Source organism: Oryzias latipes, chromosome 22 (genome assembly GCF_053564925.1).
Source record: "Oryzias latipes strain Hd-rR chromosome 22, Olatipes_Hd-rR_3.1".
NCBI classification, from domain to species: domain Eukaryota; kingdom Metazoa; phylum Chordata; class Actinopteri; order Beloniformes; family Adrianichthyidae; genus Oryzias; species Oryzias latipes.
This window is the reverse complement of record NC_136258.1, coordinates 19,699,348-19,722,243: the sequence shown is the minus strand read 5'-3', so window position 1 is coordinate 19,722,243 and position 22,896 is coordinate 19,699,348. Positions and strand designations below refer to the sequence as shown.

General features: G+C 39.8%; 1 protein-coding gene and 2 long non-coding RNA genes across 5 annotated transcripts; all 3 read left to right on the top strand.

Annotated features, from left to right (window-relative positions):
- Window positions 1-879: 879 nt before the first annotated feature.
- On the top strand, window positions 880-6,140 carry LOC144989202 (uncharacterized). Its single transcript, XR_013653349.1, has 5 exons — window positions 880-1,019; window positions 2,166-2,286; window positions 5,401-5,563; window positions 5,778-5,970; window positions 6,063-6,140. It is a non-coding gene; the product is annotated as an uncharacterized LOC144989202 (long non-coding RNA).
- A 543-nt stretch (window positions 6,141-6,683) lies between these two features.
- LOC144989203 (uncharacterized) lies at window positions 6,684-7,701 on the top strand. The gene is made up of 3 exons (XR_013653350.1): window positions 6,684-6,761; window positions 7,153-7,230; window positions 7,624-7,701. It is a non-coding gene; the product is annotated as an uncharacterized LOC144989203 (long non-coding RNA).
- Window positions 7,702-12,315: 4,614 nt separating this feature from the next.
- LOC144989201 (uncharacterized) lies at window positions 12,316-21,327 on the top strand. Of its 3 annotated transcripts, XM_078941405.1 has the most exons (8): window positions 12,316-12,401; window positions 13,112-13,217; window positions 13,379-13,449; window positions 13,528-13,554; window positions 14,834-15,556; window positions 15,638-15,808; window positions 19,260-19,352; window positions 20,158-21,327. In XM_078941405.1, exons 5-8 carry the CDS (start codon window positions 14,944-14,946, stop codon window positions 20,388-20,390), a joined length of 1,110 nt encoding a protein of 369 aa, XP_078797531.1. In that variant the 5' UTR covers window positions 12,316-12,401; window positions 13,112-13,217; window positions 13,379-13,449; window positions 13,528-13,554; window positions 14,834-14,943; the 3' UTR covers window positions 20,391-21,327. The 3 variants fall into 3 exon arrangements, with proteins under 3 accessions (XP_078797531.1, XP_078797530.1, XP_078797529.1); XM_078941404.1 differs by lacking the exon at window positions 13,528-13,554; XM_078941403.1 differs by lacking the exon at window positions 12,316-12,401 and having other exon boundaries at window positions 13,022-13,217; window positions 13,528-15,556.
- Window positions 21,328-22,896: the final 1,569 nt, after the last annotated feature.

Sequence of the window (22,896 nt, the reverse complement as noted above, 5' to 3'; positions counted from 1 at the left end):
AAAAAAAATACAGAAAAAGATATAAAGAACAATACTAAAGGTAAACAGGGTCACTATTGTGCGAATGCTTTGAAGCATTCACACAATGAAGAATTCAGACCAGCTCCTCCAAGCTAAGGGAATTGGTAATTTTCAATGCCAACCCTGGTTGTGACAAAATAGATAAATACAAATAAAAAACTTTTTTTTTAAAACATTTTTTTATTTATGTATTTATTTATTTTTGCCCATTGTATTTTGGTTGGCATGCCCAGTATTTCACTTTGAATTTGTTTAGTATTTAGTATAAAAAAATTGTCAGTCATAATCAGTAAATCAGTGCTTCTCAAATAGTACTTTAATACAGGCACTTTAAACTTCTTTTCTGCTTAAGACTAGAACAGGGTTTCTGTGTGACAAAATAAAGTTAATATGATTTGAAATTTGAAAAAGGATTCATTTTTCTTTTTTCTTTTGTTAATGTTAAAAGATACAATTTTAAGTATACTTACACAATTTTTATAGATATTTACCTAATATATATATTGTCACTGCACGAGTGTGTGGGGGGGTGGGGGTTAGGTGGGCGCGAAACATTTTCTTTTTCCTAGGGGGGGCCTGGCAAAAAATAATTGAGAAGCAACTTGAAGAACTGTTTGGGAGCTGAAAGAGAGGGGTCATTTTAGGGAGTGGATAAAAAAAGACAGTTGTCTATAAAAAGCTGAATTTTTCATCAATACATAACATCATCATTTAGTCTGGCCTTCCATTGGCCAGAAGGCCACCCGTCAAAATTGCAGTCGTGGGAGTTTTAAAGCTTGCAGACTTCTGGGAGACCTGATGGTTCACTAAAGATTCACACTCCACAGCAGTAGGGGGCAGTAGCGGACGTTTGCGCTGGTTGGTACGCACGTGTACGCCTCATCTGATCTGATCAAGAACTTTCGGCTAACGATCCTCGAGCGGAATAATTTCTTCTGCAGCCAGATTCTCTAGCGGAAAGGAATTAATGCAAAACGTATCACCTGACTGTGGACCAGGTAAGAACCATCATTTTAAGTAATGTGTGTTTCTTTTCACTTTCGCGTACTTTCGCCGCCTCTCTTTCGAACTAGCTCGTCCGCTTTTCATTGCGCTCGACCGCCGGCTTACATCTTTGCATTGACTTTCGTTTTGTGGTGTGAATTGCTTGGTTTAATGTCGTATCACCTGACTGTGGACCAGGTAAGAAACATCCTTTCAAGTAATGTTTGTTGTTTTTCACTTTCGCGGACTTTCGCCGCCTCTCTTTCGAACTAGCTTGTCCGCTTTTCATTGCGCTGCAGCCAGGACCGCCGGCTTACATCTTTGCATTGACTTTCGTTTTGTGATGTTACCGAATGGCTTTGGTTTAATGTGTACCTTTTAAAAACCATTAAATTCATCAAGTGCTCTTTAAATAGTGCGGTTTTCTGTGTTCGGTGTTCATCTGTATGACTGGGGTTTTAACTTTTAGGTAAATACTGAGGTTCTTGTCAACTAGCTAATATCAATAATGATTGATTGGTATATTTCAGGCGTAAAAAATACAGGACAAAACACAATTATTTCAAACTCATCACAGAAACAATTAAATGCATTGATTAGAAAAAAATAAAACACACTTATGTCACATATGGTTCATTCATTTTTTGTGATAATTAACTAAAGTTAGTAGAGTTTGATTGCTTGAAAAGGAGTGGGAAGAAGCAAACTTATAAAATCCCACGCCTACCTAATTACTTAATTTCACTGTTTTGCATAATTATGTAATCCGGTCAGTGCAACCTTTATGGCATGATTGTCTTTACAGGACTTTGTGGTGCTGGTTAGACATCCCTAAAATAAGTGTCTCACGGTGACTCTTGTCCCAATAGCAGTCGCTTAAGCCATTAAGGTTTTTAAGAAAAAGCTCAAAACTAATCTTTTTAGCGTAGCTTTTACTTGGTTCTTACATGCCCACATGATTTTATTGTATATTTTACTTGCGGGATGTGCATGTTGCTGGATTTTGATGTTTTTATGTATTTGTTTGTTTTTATTTTATTTATTTATGAATGCTTTTTCGTATTACTGTTATTTATGTTACTGTGGAAAGCACTTTGAGATGCTTGAAAGCAGGAAAAGCACTATATAAATAAATCTGAATTAACACATAGTCTTTGCAGGAGATGGCAGCACAGAGGCCACAGAGGGCTAGAAGAAATCCCAGACAAGATGCTTTGTATTATTGCTCCTTGGGTGAAGATAAGGAAGGATTTGATATTAGATACATTGATTCATTTAAAGGTGAGCCACTGAAGTATTTATGCAATTTTTTTTCAATGTTTGAAATCAACATGAAAAACACATAATTTAGGTTCTTCTGTCATAGAGCATTATTTGCAGTATGTGATATTGATCCCAAATCAGATCCTCAATTAAGTTTTATCTAGATTATTTTTGGCATGGTCATTGTGTATTAGTTAAGTGTTTCATTTATATTGCGCAACCTAATTCACACACACTCCCAAAAGCAAAAACCTACAATCAGAAAACTGAATTAAATAGACTATTCAGTTCCCACTATACAGGGCTCCAGACTAACTTTTTTTCACTAGGAGCACTGTGGCCCCCAACTAAAATTTTAGGGGCACAACCAGAAAATTTAGGGGGCATACCTTAAATCAACATTCTAACCAAATCTACTAATCTCCACTGTATTACGAATAAATACTTTAATAATAGATGCCGAAATTACAATGCGCTGTTTCAAATTCATTGTCACATTTTATTCTGCACTTTTAAAGATGCAACAAGCTAAACTGACAGCACCATCGCTGTCATGACAGTACAAATAGCAAACAAAATACCATAAATTTAGAATAAAAAAAGTTTTTAGCAGCAAAGTGATTACCGTAGTAACCTTTTAGTCATTTCACAGTTTCAAACAATACTTAAATGTATGTACACATTAGAGGATGGAAATTCATGTTGGCGACACCAAATAGACTTTATCAGCGAATTTAGAGCAAGGAAGTGAAGACTTTAACCACTTCTGATTGGTCAGACTGATGACATGTGATTAAGATCCCAAGAATGATTGGTGGAAACAGTTAAAGGGGCGGAACTTTTCCTGACACAGCTGAAGCTGGGGCTAAATCGTGGTATCGTCATTCTTATCAAAATGTATTTAATAGAATCAAATAAACACAAAGAAAAAAGTATTTTACGATCTTTCATATTCCTAACTACTCAGTGTTTTATCAGGGCCTGTAGGGATGAACAAAGAACTGAAATCCTGGAGATGGAAAATGTTGTTAAATCAGTTAATGAGGGCAATTTACCACGGCACACTTGACCATCTCCCACGGCACACTAGTGTGCCGCGGCACACTGGTTGAAAAACACTGCATTATGGGACATGTGTCCTGATGGGTTTTTTGTAGTTCACTGATCAATTAAAATAATTTAAAATACCAACTGATTAAAAAAAGGCTACATACATTACAAAACATTAAAATAATTATAAAAGGTGCAATATCACAGATCATATTTAGGGGGGGAAGCATATTAAAACTAAATTAACTAAAGCCAAATAATTTCAAGAAATATGACACCAGGAATCATCACTTTCTCCATCGTCTGACGTCACCTGAATAACAGCAGAGTTCTGACCTGCAGACAACTTGACCTCAACTTTCACCGCAGCTGATATCAGCTGAAGAAGGATATGGATCTGAATCTAATGTCTGCAGACATAACATCGAAGAGAACTATAAACTCTGTTTTGAACCCAGGAGATCAGCTGTTATCAGTAAAAGAAGAAATGCCAACCTTGGACAATTCGACAGTTTATGGACCCTTTTTATTTTTCCCCAACAGTATTACTTTATTATAAAAAAAATATATATATATATATAAAAAGAGTAAAACAAATGATTAATCACTTTTGAAAATTTTTAAATTGATTGACTTTTGATGATATTACTTCACTAGCTCCTAAAATTGATAAATTGATTCAAAAATCTTTCCTAATGTAGCATAACTTTGCACATGTTTTTAACTTTTGATACTTGATGAAATTTTGCCATGAAAATTCCTGAAACAGTGTTGTCTATTTTACTGGTATAGTATTATTTTTTAAAGCATATGAATGACTTTTAAAAGTAACATAATTTGCATATATTTCAGATGCTGCATTTGCCATGTTAATTTCTAAAATAGTTATTTTTGACGTAGTACTTAAGTAATTCATCTTTGGCATGTGCCTTATTGATACCTTATGATTCTTAATTCTGTCTGATAAAACCTAGGAACCGGATATTGATAAATCATGTAATAAAATGGTTATAGTATAACGGGGTGGAATTATATAAGTTCGCTTCCTTCCACTCCCTTTCAAGCAATATTTATTAATTATGTCTAATTATCCTAAGTTTGATTAGTTACTGTATGAATGTATAACTGATGATTATATTGCTTCTGTGTATAACTTCTATTTGATTGCTTGAAATAAACCATTTCAAATAAAAAAAAATCAAATCAAATCAAAATTGAATGTTAAGGACAACTCCTAATTCCTGTTGTCCTTCAGTCTTGCTGCAGCTTTGCCCTCATGCCCCCCCCCCCCCCCCCCCCCCCCAGGGCACTGGTTCATCTTAAACACGTCTATTGTTGCACTTTCCCCGCCGGTTTTTTAAATCATGTTGTCGCTCACACGTGTTTAATGCTAGAGCCCCGTTAGCTGTCAGGCATGAACGTGTGGGACATTTATTCTCCTCAGCTGACCATCTCCCGCGGGAGTGGTGTGCTGCCGTAACAGCCGTGCATGATGGGAGCCGTGGTTTGCTTTGCGAGTTAGAGACCCCTGCTGTAGACTGGCACTGGTACACTAGCCGCAGGTCAGAAGAACGAATCAATAGTTTGCTTGCTCATAGCTCAGACGCACATATCAGGTTGTGATGATATTTGTCTCTGTTTCCTTCCCACAGATGTTAACGCGCACTCGATTATCTCTAGGCCCCTCCCCCTCCACGCATTTTAGCCACTTACAGTAACTTTCCCTATTCTTCTCACACGCATTGGCCGCCTCAGGCATCCCTCAATGACACTCGAGTGTGCGCTCGCATGTGCTCCAGTCTCATGAGTATTCGCGCGAGTGTGTCTGTCTGTCCGTCCGTCCGTCCTCGCGTCTCATTGATTATTTCATTGATGATTGATGTGCCCCTTCCACGTTTAATGTATACAAAATACGGAGGGCGGGGGAGGCAAATTTACTGGTGGCACATGTGCGACTGGGTGTAAAATTCAGTCGCACACTCTCAAATTTTGGTCGCAGTCTGGAGCCCTGCTCTATGATAACTTTGCATTGTTTCTTTTTTTATTACTCTCCTTTCTTTGTGATGTGTTTGTTACTTGTAGGTCGAGGTGTGTTCAGCTCCCGGCCCTTTCAAAAGGGAGATTTCCTTCTTGAATACAGAGGACAGCTCATATCAAAAAAGGAACAAGAAAGCAGACTGAAAGTTTACCATGACGCCCTGAAGGTTTTTATGTTTGATTTCCAGTTCAATGGAAAGTTGTTATGGTATGTATCTTCTTTTTTAATGGTAATGTCATCTCTACTCTCTTACTGGTAAAAAGTAGTTTTAGTGATGAAATACAGTCTAAGACAAGGTTAAACATTTGTAATGTTCCATGGAAGTTTTAGGTTGTAGCAGGAATGTTATTTCGTCTTAAATACTCAATGTGCTCAATAACTTCCCTATGTAGCATAACTTATTGTCTGCTTCATATTTTAGTATTGATGCTGCTAGAGAGGACGGGTCACTTGGAAGACTAATAAATGATGATGAAGTGAGCCCAAACAGCAAAATGACCATTACCAGAGTGAATGGAGAACCCCATCTCTGTTTATTTGCAATCAAGGATATTGGTCCTGGAGAAGAAATCACCTATAATTATGGTGACTCCGAATGGCCATGGAGAATCAAGGTATCTGTAAAGTTATTGTTATGCTTTAAAATAATGTATAATTCTATATTTAAATTAAAGAATATGATTTACTCTTCATCCTTTCATCTCAGAAATCCAAAGAAAAGCCAAGTCAATCAGCAGAAGAGAATCCATCAACTTCCAGGTCCTCTCCAGACGACACATCGCAGGTAAATTTCAGTATAAATATCTATTTAGCAATTGTAGAAACATTTAGGTATTTAAATATTGAGTAGTATGAAGGTACATGGATCACTGGTAACATCGACCATAAAGGATGCCTGTATTTGATAAAAATTCCTTGGTGGTAGGCAGGCGCCTGTGTTTGGCAGCGGAGCCGCCACCAGTGTGTGAATGTGTGTGTGACTGGGTGAATGGGTCTGTGACTGTAAAGCACTTTGTCCTTGTAGGAAAAAAGGCGCTATACAAGTATACGCCATTTACCATTTACTTTAGAAGCATGAACAGGACAAAGCAGGTTGTCCCATTAAGCGCTCATACACACGTGTCCTGTGTAATACTCAACTGGACAGGTTCTGACATTAGCAGGACATAGTGTTAAAACTAGTATACTGGAAGTGAAGTTGTCCTAATGATCACTCTTACACACATGTCCTGTGTAATACTCAACTGGACAGGTCCAGGTTGTAGCAGGACTATGTGCTCAGTGTTTAAGCAAAGAATCTAATTCAGCCTCCATCCTTTCATCTCAGAAATCCAAAGAAAAGCCAAGTCAATCAGCAGAAGAGAATCTACCCACTTCCGGGTCCTATCCAGACGACACACCACAGGTAAATTTCAGTTTAAATACCTATTTAGTAATTGTAGAAACATTTAGGCATGTTAATATTGAGTAGTATGAAGGTACATGGATCACTGGTAACATCTACAGTAAAGGATGCCTGTATTTGATACAAATTCCTTTAGAAGAATGAACAGGACAAAGCAGGTTGTCCCATTAAGCGCTCATACACACGTGTCCTGTGTAATACTCAACTGGACAGGTTCTGACATTAGCAGGACATAGTGTTAAAACTAGTATACTGGAATTGAAGTTGTCCTAATGATCACTCTTACACACATGTCCTGTGTAATACTCAACTGGACAGGTCCAGGTTTTAGCAGGACTGTGCTCAGTGTTTAAGCAAAGAATCTAATTCAGCCTCCATCCTTTCATCTCAGAAATCCAAAGAAAAGCCAAGTCAATCAGCAGAAGAGAATCCACCCACTTCCAGGTCCTATCCAGACGACACACCGCAGGTAAATTTCAGTTTAAATACCTATTTAGTAATTGTAGAAACATTTAGGCATTTAAATATTGAGTAGTATGAAGGTACATGGATCACTGGTAACATCTACAGTAAAGGATGCCTGTATTTGATACAAATTCCTGTAGAAGAATGAACAGGACAAAGCAGGTTGTCCCATTAAGCGCTCATACACACGTGTCCTGTGTAATACTCAACTGGACAGGTTCTGACATTAGCAGGACATAGTGTTAAAACTAGTATACTGGAATTGAAGTTGTCCTAATGATCACTCTTACACACATGTCCTGTGTAATACTCAACTGGACAGGTCCAGGTTGTAGCAGGACTATGTGCTCAGTGTTTAAGCAAAGAATCTAATTCAGCCTCCATCCTTTCATCTCAGAAATCCAAAGAAAAGCCAAGTCAATCAGCAGAAGAGAATCCACCCACTTCCGGGTCCTATCCAGACGACACACCGCAGGTAAATTTCAGTTTAAATACCTATTTAGTAATTGTAGAAACATTTAGGCATGTTAATATTGAGTAGTATGAAGGTACATGGATCACTGGTAACATCTACAGTAAAGGATGCCTGTATTTGATACAAATTCCTTTAGAAGAATGAACAGGACAAAGCAGGTTGTCCCATTAAGCGCTCATACACACGTGTCCTGTGTAATACTCAACTGGACAGGTTCTGACATTAGCAGGACATAGTGTTAAAACTAGTATACTGGAATTGAAGTTGTCCTAATGATCACTCTTACACACATGTCCTGTGTAATACTCAACTGGACAGGTCCAGGTTTTAGCAGGACTGTGCTCAGTGTTTAAGCAAAGAATCTAATTCAGCCTCCATCCTTTCATCTCAGAAATCCAAAGAAAAGCCAAGTCAATCAGCAGAAGAGAATCCACCCACTTCCAGGTCCTATCCAGACGACACACCGCAGGTAAATTTCAGTTTAAATACCTATTTAGTAATTGTAGAAACATTTAGGCATGTTAATATTGAGTAGTATGAAGGTACATGGATCACTGGTAACATCTACAGTAAAGGATGCCTGTATTTGATACAAATTCCTTTAGAAGCATGAACAGGACAAAGCAGGTTGTCCCATTAAGCGCTCATACACACGTGTCCTGTGTAATACTCAACTGGACAGGTTCTGACATTAGCAGGACATAGTGTTAAAACTAGTATACTGGAAGTGAAGTTGTCCTAATGATCACTCTTACACACATGTCCTGTGTAATACTCAACTGGACAGGTCCAGGTTTTAGCAGGACTGTGCTCAGTGTTTAAGCAAAGAATCTAATTCAGCCTCCATCCTTTCATCTCAGAAATCCAAAGAAAAGCCAAGTCAATCAGCAGAAGAGAATCCACCCACTTCCGGGTCCTATCCAGACGACACACCGCAGGTAAATTTCAGTTTAAATACCTATTTAGTAATTGTAGAAACATTTAGGCATGTTAATATTGAGTAGTATGAAGGTACATGGATCACTGGTAACATCTACAGTAAAGGATGCCTGTATTTGATACAAATTCCTTTAGAAGCATGAACAGGACAAAGCAGGTTGTCCCATTAAGCGCTCATACACACGTGTCCTGTGTAATACTCAACTGGACAGGTTCTGACATTAGCAGGACATAGTGTTAAAACTAGTATACTGGAAGTGAAGTTGTCCTAATGATCACTCTTACACACATGTCCTGTGTAATACTCAACTGGACAGGTCCAGGTTTTAGCAGGACTGTGCTCAGTGTTTAAGCAAAGAATCTAATTCAGCCTCCATCCTTTCATCTCAGAAATCCAAAGAAAAGCCAAGTCAATCAGCAGAAGAGAATCCACCCACTTCCGGGTCCTATCCAGACGACACACCGCAGGTAAATTTCAGTTTAAATACCTATTTAGTAATTGTAGAAACATTTAGGCATTTAAATATTGAGTAGTATGAAGGTACATGGATCACTGGTAACATCTACAGTAAAGGATGCCTGTATTTGATACAAATTCCTTTAGAAGCATGAACAGGACAAAGCAGGTTGTCCCATTAAGCGCTCATACACACGTGTCCTGTGTAATACTCAACTGGACAGGTTCTGACATTAGCAGGACATAGTGTTAAAACTAGTATACTGGAAGTGAAGTTGTCCTAATGATCACTCTTACACACATGTCCTGTGTAATACTCAACTGGACAGGTCCAGGTTGTAGCAGGACTATGTGCTCAGTGTTTAAGCAAAGAATCTAATTCAGCCTCCATCCTTTCATCTCAGAAATCCAAAGAAAAGCCAAGTCAATCAGCAGAAGAGAATCTACCCACTTCCGGGTCCTATCCAGACGACACACCACAGGTAAATTTCAGTTTAAATACCTATTTAGTAATTGTAGAAACATTTAGGCATGTTAATATTGAGTAGTATGAAGGTACATGGATCACTGGTAACATCTACAGTAAAGGATGCCTGTATTTGATACAAATTCCTTTAGAAGAATGAACAGGACAAAGCAGGTTGTCCCATTAAGCGCTCATACACACGTGTCCTGTGTAATACTCAACTGGACAGGTTCTGACATTAGCAGGACATAGTGTTAAAACTAGTATACTGGAATTGAAGTTGTCCTAATGATCACTCTTACACACATGTCCTGTGTAATACTCAACTGGACAGGTCCAGGTTTTAGCAGGACTGTGCTCAGTGTTTAAGCAAAGAATCTAATTCAGCCTCCATCCTTTCATCTCAGAAATCCAAAGAAAAGCCAAGTCAATCAGCAGAAGAGAATCCACCCACTTCCAGGTCCTATCCAGACGACACACCGCAGGTAAATTTCAGTTTAAATACCTATTTAGTAATTGTAGAAACATTTAGGCATGTTAATATTGAGTAGTATGAAGGTACATGGATCACTGGTAACATCTACAGTAAAGGATGCCTGTATTTGATACAAATTCCTTTAGAAGAATGAACAGGACAAAGCAGGTTGTCCCATTAAGCGCTCATACACACGTGTCCTGTGTAATACTCAACTGGACAGGTTCTGACATTAGCAGGACATAGTGTTAAAACTAGTATACTGGAAGTGAAGTTGTCCTAATGATCACTCTTACACACATGTCCTGTGTAATACTCAACTGGACAGGTCCAGGTTGTAGCAGGACTATGTGCTCAGTGTTTAAGCAAAGAATCTAATTCAGCCTCCATCCTTTCATCTCAGAAATCCAAAGAAAAGCCAAGTCAATCAGCAGAAGAGAATCCACCCACTTCCAGGTCCTATCCAGACGACACACCGCAGGTAAATTTCAGTTTAAATACCTATTTAGTAATTGTAGAAACATTTAGGCATGTTAATATTGAGTAGTATGAAGGTACATGGATCACTGGTAACATCTACAGTAAAGGATGCCTGTATTTGATACAAATTCCTTTAGAAGAATGAACAGGACAAAGCAGGTTGTCCCATTAAGCGCTCATACACACGTGTCCTGTGTAATACTCAACTGGACAGGTTCTGACATTAGCAGGACATAGTGTTAAAACTAGTATACTGGAAGTGAAGTTGTCCTAATGATCACTCTTACACACATGTCCTGTGTAATACTCAACTGGACAGGTCCAGGTTTTAGCAGGACTGTGCTCAGTGTTTAAGCAAAGAATCTAATTCAGCCTCCATCCTTTCATCTCAGAAATCCAAAGAAAAGCCAAGTCAATCAGCAGAAGAGAATCCACCCACTTCCGGGTCCTATCCAGACGACACACCGCAGGTAAATTTCAGTTTAAATACCTATTTAGTAATTGTAGAAACATTTAGGCATTTAAATATTGAGTAGTATGAAGGTACATGGATCACTGGTAACATCTACAGTAAAGGATGCCTGTATTTGATACAAATTCCTTTAGAAGCATGAACAGGACAAAGCAGGTTGTCCCATTAAGCGCTCATACACACGTGTCCTGTGTAATACTCAACTGGACAGGTTCTGACATTAGCAGGACATAGTGTTAAAACTAGTATACTGGAAGTGAAGTTGTCCTAATGATCACTCTTACACACATGTCCTGTGTAATACTCAACTGGACAGGTCCAGGTTGTAGCAGGACTATGTGCTCAGTGTTTAAGCAAAGAATCTAATTCAGCCTCCATCCTTTCATCTCAGAAATCCAAAGAAAAGCCAAGTCAATCAGCAGAAGAGAATCCACCCACTTCCGGGTCCTATCCAGACGACACACCGCAGGTAAATTTCAGTTTAAATACCTATTTAGTAATTGTAGAAACATTTAGGCATTTAAATATTGAGTAGTATGAAGGTACATGGATCACTGGTAACATCTACAGTAAAGGATGCCTGTATTTGATACAAATTCCTTTAGAAGCATGAACAGGACAAAGCAGGTTGTCCCATTAAGCGCTCATACACACGTGTCCTGTGTAATACTCAACTGGACAGGTTCTGACATTAGCAGGACATAGTGTTAAAACTAGTATACTGGAATTGAAGTTGTCCTAATGATCACTCTTACACACATGTCCTGTGTAATACTCAACTGGACAGGTCCAGGTTTTAGCAGGACTATTTGCTCAGTGTTTAAGCAAAGAATCTAATTCAGCCTCCATCCTTTCATCTCAGAAATCCAAAGAAAAGCCAAGTCAATCAGCAGAAGAGAATCCACCCACTTCCAGGTCCTATCCAGACGACACACCGCAGGTAAATTTCAGTTTAAATACCTATTTAGTAATTGTAGAAACATTTAGGCATGTTAATATTGAGTAGTATGAAGGTACATGGATCACTGGTAACATCTACAGTAAAGGATGCCTGTATTTGATACAAATTCCTTTAGAAGAATGAACAGGACAAAGCAGGTTGTCCCATTAAGCGCTCATACACACGTGTCCTGTGTAATACTCAACTGGACAGGTTCTGACATTAGCAGGACATAGTGTTAAAACTAGTATACTGGAAGTGAAGTTGTCCTAATGATCACTCTTACACACATGTCCTGTGTAATACTCAACTGGACAGGTCCAGGTTTTAGCAGGACTATGTGCTCAGTGTTTAAGCAAAGAATCTAATTCAGCCTCCATCCTTTCATCTCAGAAATCCAAAGAAAAGCCAAGTCAATCAGCAGAAGAGAATCCACCCACTTCCGGGTCCTATCCAGACGACACACCGCAGGTAAATTTCAGTTTAAATACCTATTTAGTAATTGTAGAAACATTTAGGCATTTAAATATTGAGTAGTATGAAGGTACATGGATCACTGGATTTACTGAATTACGGCCAGTAAATTCTGGGCATTGTTTCCACTCAGTTATGCTTTGGTCCCTCTGAGTGATGTGTTTTCACGGCCCATGCATGATGAAGACGGCCAGCGCGTCATATTGGGTCACCGTAGTGCGACCACTTAGCTTAGCCACATTAATGGAAAACTGCATGTTTTTTTTGCTGAATTAGTATTGAGAAATACCTAATTGGAAAGTATAGACATTGAGACTCTTTGTTCAGCGTTAAATTGAATTTTTTTCCTTTCATGAAATACTAAGACCATGTCACGCCATAGATGTTCTTTTGTCAAAAGTTGGTAAAATAACATGACTTTGGCAATGTTTTAGTAGCTTCATTTCCATTAACCACAGAATTGCACAAATTGGATTTTTTTTATAAAGAAATGAACTTATAGGTAACACCTCAATTTTGAAAACACTTGCATTTATCGAAAAAAAAAAACCTTTTGTGTTTTGAGGTGTTGATTTTATCTTTTTAATATCAAACAAGTTTCTCAAACACTTCTGTGTCTGGCTTTTTGAATTTTTTTGAACAATTGTGTAGCTTTGCTCTCCCCAGTGCTGTGACATCACACAAATGCTGTTGGTTTTTGTCTACAGGACTGTGATCATGATTTAGTCGCTGACGAAATGTCACCTTTGGAGAAATGTGTCATATGTGGAGGACCTTTTACTCCTCTGAAATGGAGTGGTGTGAGATGTGAAGGTAATTTTTTGCTTAACAATGTAAAGATATGTACATTTCTGGTTTGAATGTGATTCTATTGGGGCATCATAAAAACATCTATTGCTATGGTATATCTTTTTGAGCTTTTACAAGTGCAAATTAGCTGTATTCATTTTATGTACTTTTAATTTTCTGTGTAGTTTGCAACCAGACCTGGCACAAAAGGTGTTACAATATTCACATGGTGGACATCTCAGAACCTCAATCACTGGTACGTTTTTATTTGTTCTTTTCAGTGAAATGTCCTCCAAATCCATAAAGTTTACTTTTTGTTTTTAATTGTGGGCAGGTTTTAAATGAACAAAGCTCAAGTGAGGTGGGTTCATCAGAAGAGGAATACGTGCCTGATTCCACAGCTGATTCAGACAGCTCATTTGTCAATAAATCAGAGATTTTAAGCATAAATCGCAAACGAGTACAGATCTCGGAGGTTTCAACCAGTCAGTCTGCTTCCAAAAAGAAAAGATTTCACCAAGAAGATTCTGTAGAGGGAGAAAGACTGAGTTCTTCTGAAGCTGCAGGGTCATTATCTCAAGATGAACTCAGAAAAAGACGATTTGAAAAATCTGATGCGACTTCAAATGAAAGAAATGCTCGCAATGAATGCATGACTGATAGCTATAATGCTCGGCCTGAAGATTTACCCAAGTCATCCCTCTTACTCAGAAACAGAAACTACTGCTATATTTGTGGAAAGCTACAGACAAAGTTTACACGCCATTTGAAAAGGCATGAGAAAAAATATGCTGATGTTGCCCAAGTTTTAAGTCTTCCCAAGAAGTCCAAAAAGCGCTTGGAAATGCTTGCTAAGCTGCGCAACAAGGGAAACTATGACCATAACTCAGAGGTCTTAGCAAGTGGCATAGGAACATTAAAACCAAAACGCACATCAAAGAAAAACTACAAAGAAAAAGACTATATTCACTGCATTTACTGTCAGGCATTATATCTCAGAAGAGATCTGTGGAGACATGTTCGAAAATGTTCTTCCAAACCAGGAAAAGCCACTTCAGAGGGACATGACAAAAGAGTCTTGTCTTTGGCCTCTATGAATGAGTCAGCTCTTTGTCAGCAAGTTTCCCCAGGTGTTTGGAAAATATTAGCTGTCATGAAAGATGATGACATAACATCCACTGTGCGAAGTGACTTCTCTATTCTCCAGCTTGCCCAGTCACTCTTTAACAAACATGGACAAGATCCCACCAAATTTGACTACATTCGTCAGAAACTCAGAGAATGTGGAAGACTTCTGCTTGTACTTCGGAAAGAATTTTCAATTAACACCTTTGAGGATGCTGTCAGGCCTGCAAATTTTGATGTGGTTATTACAGCTGTCAAGAAAGTGTCTGGCTATGATGGAGAAAAGAACTGCTACTCTACTCCAAGCCTTGCCCTGAAGTTGGGCCACTCATTGCAGAAAGTTAATGACATTTTACATTGTCGAGCACTTATGGCTCAAGACAGTACACTGATCAAGTCGACCCAAAGTTTCAAAACCCTCTTTTCTACAAAGTGGTCTGAATTCATTTCCCATACTGCACTGTCAACACTAAACGAGCGTCACTTTAACAAGCCTTCCACTCTTCCCTTCACAGAAGATGTTCAATGTCTTCATAGACATCTGGAGAAGATTACTGACGAAGCACTGAAGGACTTGGAGGAGCATAGTTCACCCAAATCATACAGTGAACTTTGCAAAGTCACCATGGCAAAAGTAATACTGTTCAACAGAAGACGAGGGGGAGAAGTTTCAAAGATGACATTATGTGGCTTTCAGGGGAGAGACTCAAGTGCCCTCCACAAGGATATTGCATTTGGACTTACAAAATTTGAACGTCACCTTTGTCAACACTTCAGTCGCGTGGAATTGAGGGGTAAACGTGGTCGAAAGGTTGCAGTGTTACTTTCACCGGACATGGTGAGTGCAATAACACGGCTGACTGAGAAGAGAGCAGACTGTGGTGTACTGGCAGAAAACCCCTTTCTTTTTGCCAGGCCTAAATGTCTGACTCCTTACAGAGGACAGGACTGTTTAAGGCTTTATGCAGCAGAATGTGGGGCTAAAAACCCAGAGCTCCTCAGGTCGACTCAGTTGCGCAAACATGTTGCAACTTTGTCTCAGATCCTGAATCTCAAGAATCACGAGTTGGATCAAGTTGCCAACTTTCTTGGTCACGATATTCGCGTTCATCGTGAATATTATAGACTTCCAGAGGCTACTACACAGCTGGCTAAGATATCTAAACTACTCATTGCCATGGAGAAAGGGTCTCTTCAAAACCTACAAGGCAAAACACTGGAAGAGATTGAAATCGAAGGTGAAGTTGCATTTAAGCTAAGAGTTGGACCTTTCCAGAACTTGAACTGAACTATATCTTAACACAATTTAATTTTACTAGATAAGCTAGAGTTGACAGAGTCAAGTGGAGAGAGCGACAGCGACACAGAGGCCGACGCCGCCGTTGAAGAGGCCGACGCCGCCGTTGAAGAGGCCGACGTCGCCGTTGAAGAGACCAACGCCACTGTTGAAGAGGGCGAGGTTGAAGAAAATCTCTCAAATCCAAAGTCTGGTAAGCACAAAATGATTTTTCTTGAAATTGTTCTGTTCATGAAACCACATGACTAATAAACGTCATCACAGAGTCTCTGGGAAGTGAGAGGATGTGGACACCTGTTCGTTAAATTAAATTCAATTTTATTTATACCACAAAAGATTTGCCTCATTGGGCTGAATGCAAGTAATTATAAAGAGGCACAAGGTTTTTCATAACATATAAACAATAGCTACAAACTAAAGACTGAATACATTTGGTCATCCCTATCCTTAGACAGTCATTCCTGGTAAGGAAAAACTCCTAAAAAAATGTAAAAAAAATCTGATTCAGGAAAAAAAAAGCAGAAACTTCAGGAATGCCCACGTGAGGGCGAGATCCTATCCCAGGACAGACATGCGATTTACCAGGACTGTTATAGAGGAATTAGCTTATCTAACTCTCCAACTATGTATTTGAAAGAGTTCCGTCAGATATGGCTGAGGGATCGGTGGGGACAATGCCCTCAGCCCAACTTTATCTTTAGAAATAGCACACAGTGATTTTATGTCTGTGTAAATTATGAGTTCAGGTTTTAATCTTGGAAATCAAACTCAGGATTTAAAGGGTACATTAATTGTTTAGTCACATAACATAACATTTGTTTATAAACAATACGTGGTGCAATCCTGGACCATTTCACTGTACAAAAGACCATATGCTGCAGAGACTGTGAGCTTTTAGCAGTTAGCATCCGGCCGTATTATCTACCTCGGGAGTTTACGAACGTCCTTGCCGTCTGTGTTTACATCCCGCCCAGAGCGCGCAAAGACAGCCATTGAGGTAGTGGTCCAAACGGTTTCAGAGCTGCAAACGAGGCACCCACAGGCTCTCGTGGTCGTCTCAGGGGACTTCAATCACGTCTCCCTGGATGCCCCACCATCAACGATGCATCAGTGCGTGAACTGTCCCACTCGCAGCGACAGGACAATCGATTTGTTTTATGTCAACATCAAAGATGCCTATCAGGCCACGCCCCTCCCTGCCCTCGGCAAATCAGACCAAAATCTGATTTCCTTACAGCCCACATACACGCCTTTAGTGAAGAGGCAGCCTGCAGCAACAAAGAGCGTGAGGAGGTGGACACCTGAGGCTGAGGGGGAACTCAGAGACTGCTTTGGATGCACAGACTGGAGCGCCCTGCTGGACCCCAATGGAGTGACATCGAAGGAGCATCCCAATGTATAACAGACTATATGAACTTCTGCATGTAGACTGTTGTGCTCACAAAACTGTCCATTGTTATGCAAATAACAAACCCTGGATAACAAGGACAGTGAAAGTGGTTTTAAATAAAAAGAGCATTCCTCAAAAAGGATCAGGAGGAAATTAAAAGGGTCCAGATAGACCCGAGGAGCTGCCTGAAAGATGCAAAAAAAACACCTATAAGGACAGAGTGGAGAAGAAACTGGAGAACAATAACATCAGGGAGGTGTGGCGATGAATGAAAACCATTACAGGCTGCAACAAGACAACAGTAGTTGGGGGAAGTGCTGAAAAAGCCAATGTATGGAATACCTATTTTAATAGATTTCACATCCCCCCCCCCCACACCCAATTCCAACACCAGCCCTGTCTTGCACCACACCCATCACCGTGCCCTTCTCACTGCCTGTCCTCATCCCTTAGCCAGAGGAGGGCCAGCTCCTCAGACTGCTCCTTCCTCCATCAACCATGATCCATCTCTTCCAGTGTCCTCGCCATGTGATCCATGCCTTCCACCTGCAGAATGTGTTTCCCACCACATCACAGATCATCTGGTGCAGAGGGAACTGCAGAGACTGAACATGAGGAAAGCCCTGGGTCCAGACAGTGTGTCCCAGACTCCTGAAAACGTGTGTATACGAGCTTGGGGCTCCTCTTCAGCATCTGTTTAACCTGAGCCTGGACCTGGGACAGGTGCCATCTCTGTGGAAGAACTCATGTATCATTCCACTCCCCAAAGTCAAGCACCCAAAGGAGAACAAAGACTACCGGCCTGTAGCACTGACTTCACACGTGATGAAGATCTTTGAGAGGTTGGTGCTGCAGCAGCTGACGTCACAGGTCCAGCATGTCCAAGATCCACTGCAGTTTGCGTACCAGGAGAGAGTGGGGGTGGAGGATGCGGTCCTCTACCTGCTACACCATACCTACTCACACCTGGAGGAAGGAGGTGGTGCAGTGAAAAAACTGTTTTTGATTTCTCCTGGGCCATTAACGCCATTCATCCTCACCTACTGCAGGAAAAATGAACCAAGATGGCAGTACAACCACCCTTGGTTTTTTGGATCATGGACTACCTCACTAACAGGCTGCAATACGTCTGCATGGGGGGATCGTTCTCCAGTACCCTCCGCTGCAGCGTGGGGGCACTGCAGGGGACAGTGCCATCTCCTCTCCTCTTCACGCTGTATACATCTGATTTCCACTACAACACCGCAACCTGCGACTTGCAGAAGTTCTCAGACGATACAGCTGTTGTGGCCTACATAAAAAGAGAAGAGGACAGCGAGTACAGGCAGCTGGTGGAGGACTTTGTGGGCGGGTGCAGGAAAAACCAGCTGCAGCTGAACCTCCAGAAGACCAAAGAAATGGTTCTGGACTTCAGGAGGAAAGCTGCAACACCTCAACAGCTGCACATAGAGGGAGACAGCTTGGAGAGGGTGCAAACCTACAAATACTTGGCGGTCGTATTGGACCACAAGCTGGACTGGACCGCCAACACAGATCAGCTCTACAAAAAGAATCAGTCCAGGCTGTACTTTCTCCGGAGGCTGCGCTTGTTCAATATCTGCACAAAGCTGCTGCAGGTGTTTTCTCAGTCTGTGGTGGCGAGTGCTCTCCTCGATTCTGCTATTTGCTGGAGCAGCACCAGCAAGAAGAACATCTGCCGGCTCAACAAAATCATCAAGAGCTCTGTGGTGGGGCTGAAGCTGGCTCCTGTGGAGGAGGTGGCTGAACTCTGACCGTCTTCAGGTCCATCATGAGGCATCCCTCACATCCACTACATGAGGCCTTCACCAGCAGGAGGAGTACATTCAGCAGCAGACTGCTGTCCCAGCGCTGCTCCACGGACAGACTGAAGAACTCTTTTGTTCCTCGCGCCATCTTGCAATACAACTCTTTAGCTGAACCTCTTAGAAGCGTTTAATTATTTTTATATCATTAATTCTTAATCTATTTAATGTATTGATATTTAACTTATTTATTCCTGTATTTTTAATGTATTTTTATTCTTAAATCCACCACTCATATTGCTTTTATGTCCTTTTATGTGTGTATGTTTTTATGATTGTCAGCAGATGACCAAATTTAAATTTCCTAAGGTATTTAATAATCCCTTATCTATCTGTCTATCCATTTTGTGCATCACAATATGAGAAACATGCTTTCAACAAATAAATGCTTACTGGGAAGTATTTTTATTAATACTATTTTACTTTTTCAGCACAAAGTCAAAACAAAGATGAGAAGGACAAGGAACTTAAGGCATTAAAATGGAAGCGGAGGAAGCCTGACGGAAAGAAACAAAAACAATCTGGTAAGTGCAGCCACCCGTACATAAGTCACATGCGCACACAAGTAAAACTGAATTATGATCAACATTAAACATAATTCAAAGTCCAAAAGACTAATAGTATTTTTTTATGTTTCTCCCCTCACACTGCTTCATCATTCTGAGTAAGGATATGCCTTTTGTACAAATAGTATTGATGACAACTAATCCACAAATTGACAGAAAATCAATTTAGAAAGTGACTGAATATCTCTTTTTTTCCACTCGTTACACTCTTTTAAGACTGACGAAATTATACCTATAATTGGAATACTAAGAATGTTCACATAAGATGTAACTGTAAAACCACATATAGTGGGATTTGTATCTAAGGCCTAATCCAAATTTTTCCCATCTCCTTACCCCTCCATTTGAAGGGGCTTTTGAAGTGGTGTCCGAAATATATTTTTTTATTTTCTACCCTCCATGTGGGGGGAAACTGACCCCTCCCTTGCGAAGGGGTTCCGCTGTGCTGTGCAAGCACTTTTCTTAATGTGGGTGCGCTCTGAAGCACAGAAGTTTAAATGTAAATTAAAGTAATGACTTTGTTGTAGCATGACCCTTTTGAAGTTAGACAACCGCTGTTATGTATATTTGAGCAGTGGAAGCGCTGCGCTATTGCAAGCTGACTATCGACTAATGGTGACGTCCAAGTTTTGAGACACTAGTTTCATTAGTGTCTGTTTGGAGTGCTACATTTATGATGTGGGGAGAAGGGAAGAATTTAGATTGGGCCTAAAAATCTCCTAAAATGGGTGTCTAATTTCAAACTGTGTTTTATCTTTTTTAGCTGCTGAGCAAGAAAAGAAACGAATGAAGCAAATAAAACGACCCTGGTCCAAAGAGGAAGTAAACGCTGTCATGAGACACTTCAAGGACCATATAATGAAGGGAAAACTTGCTTCCATGATAGAATGTGGGCAGTGCAAAAAGGCAGAGAATCCTGTTCTTGACAACCGTACCCTACAGAACATCAGAGACTTTGTGAGAAATCGTGGTATTACCATGAAAAACAAAAAGTAACCCAGCGAACATTTCCATATGGCCCATATGATTTACCTTTGGGCTGAATATCTGGGCCCCGGGTGGGTTTGTCCACGAGTTCCGTGGTGACCCCATCTGTGTTTGCACACACTGGCTTAGAAGGAAACTCAGTGGTCTGAGTTCCCAACGCTAACCAGCTGCTCTGTGGAAAGCATTGTGTGCCAACAACCTGCCTTACGGATAGTGTAGCGAGTTAGCGAGCTACACTGTCTAGCGAGCCAGATTACTCAGTGCCCATTCAAGCTAGTGTGGGCAAACACAGATGGGGCCACTGTGGAACCTGTGAACAAACCCACCTGGGGCTCAACAATTCAGCCCAAAGGTAAGCCATGTGGGGCTCACATTCAAATGTTTGCTAAATGAAGATTTTTGATATATAGTATATAAAAGTATGAATAAGCAGTTAAGGCTTAAATTTTGTTTTTTTGTTCAGTTGTCAAAAGGTTATTTCTTTATTTGCCTTTACATTAGAAAGAATATAATTTTGAAGTAAGGACTTATGGCTATGTAGTTTTTTTCTGAAAACTATCTTTTACATTAGACAGAACATTAACAATAAATAAGCACTAGATTCTTGAATGTTTTTCCATTTAAAACTGCATATTCTTGTCACCTTTTTGACAAGACTAAGTTTTTTTCAACATTTTTGCTGTATTTGCTTTTCATTTCACAAATAGAACTGTCATAAGCATTTAAATGTACTTTTTTATGTTTATAAAAACAATGATTACAGTGAACTACACAGTATAAAAGTTCAATAAAAGGATTTTTGGGTGGGAGGACCCATCAAGGTCGTTGGGTCCTTTGAAGTCACGTTTTAGACATGTTTGTGTGTTTGTATACTGTGGACCTCATAAATACTCTTTTTGTCAGAGGCGGGGCTAATGGAGCTCATTAAAGTGTCCTGGTAATGTTGTGTTTTGTCATATATTATTATTTCTTGTTGTAATAACTTTTTTCAAATTTTGAACTGGGTTATGTGAAGTACCGCCACAAATAGATTTTTTGAGATACTGCTTGTCCTTAGAAATCAAGCAGAAAGGGGTGTCCCCATAATGTAGTAACAAACGTGTTTGAAAAAACTGTCCTTTTAATCCACCAATACCAGTATGTGTGTGTGTGTGTGTGGCATGTGCGGGATAAACATGTTTAGCTGGACTTCACAGAGGCTGACAGAGAGGGATTTCACACTATCTAATGAAGAAGACTTTTCACATTTCATGGCGAATAATGAATTCTGAAACACATTTGCCACCTAAAAAAAAAACAAAAGAATGAGCTTCACAAGAGTCATGGGATGCATTTTAAACACGGAGCTGTCAGGTTTCAGAGCCAATGTTCATCCATCATTCAGAGGCTTTTTTTTTTCCTCTTTCAAACGAGAAAAAACTAAACACCTAAATGTGGCAAAGATGTTTATCTGTTGTAATCCTGCTGATCAATAAGCAAAATTCGAAGAAAAACATTTGATTTCAGCATACTAATAAGGACACACATCCTGCACTTGTTAACTTCCAAAAGAAGAGCCAAATGGCTGCTGAAATCACCTTTTTAATGAGCGCGTTGATCAATTACTTACCTGCTGCTGCACTTACCGAGGGTGATTAGAGGCTCAAGCATGCTAAGCAGCTCACAGCACACATTTATACGCTTTTCTACGACTCTGCTGCACAAGCATGCATACAAGTCAACATGAACAAAGGAGAAAACTGGATGATATAACTCAAGCTAGAGATGGGTACCGAACCACGGTGTCAAGTTGGTAGCCTGCAGTTACTGATGTAAACGGTACTTCAAGCCCGATATAAAATCATGGATTTTGGTGTTTCGTCTTGGACGTGGTAATCACTTGTATTCTATTCAGTTTTGCTGTACAATTCTAGCCAATTATTTTACCTTTCCAGCAACTGTGGGCGGGGTCAAATAAGAAATGAGGGTGAGGGTGGGCGGAGTTCCAGGTAAAAGGCGGAAAACAAAGCCAGCAGCAAATGATTCAAATTCCCTGACCCGATGGATAGGGCTAAATCCAAATCTAAGTCCCTACCCTCCTGGCTCCCCATTGCTCCAATTGTAGGGGAAGCTGTACTGACGTTAAAAAAAGAGTTTGTTTTTTTTTTGTTTAGGAGGAGCCGTTGTATATTTTTTGCCAATTCACAATATTTTTATATTCCTTTTTGTTGAGTAATTTTGGCTATACTATTGCTAGCAATGATTTTGGAATGTAAGCTATCACTAAATGATCAAATGCAGCTTTTGCTTGTGTCAATAAAGACCTTTTTTTCATTAGGTAATAGTATATCACAATGTTTTCCCCTACCTATGTTTTTCACAAATATTCTTTATCAAAATACATGCATTTATTTATCACCTGATGGTTTTATCATTTATATTTCCTCTTATGACACAGTTGGGTAGATGTAGGGCTCGTGTGCAGAAGAAATATCAGCAACATATAACCAAGAATCTGATTTCATTTTTACCCTTT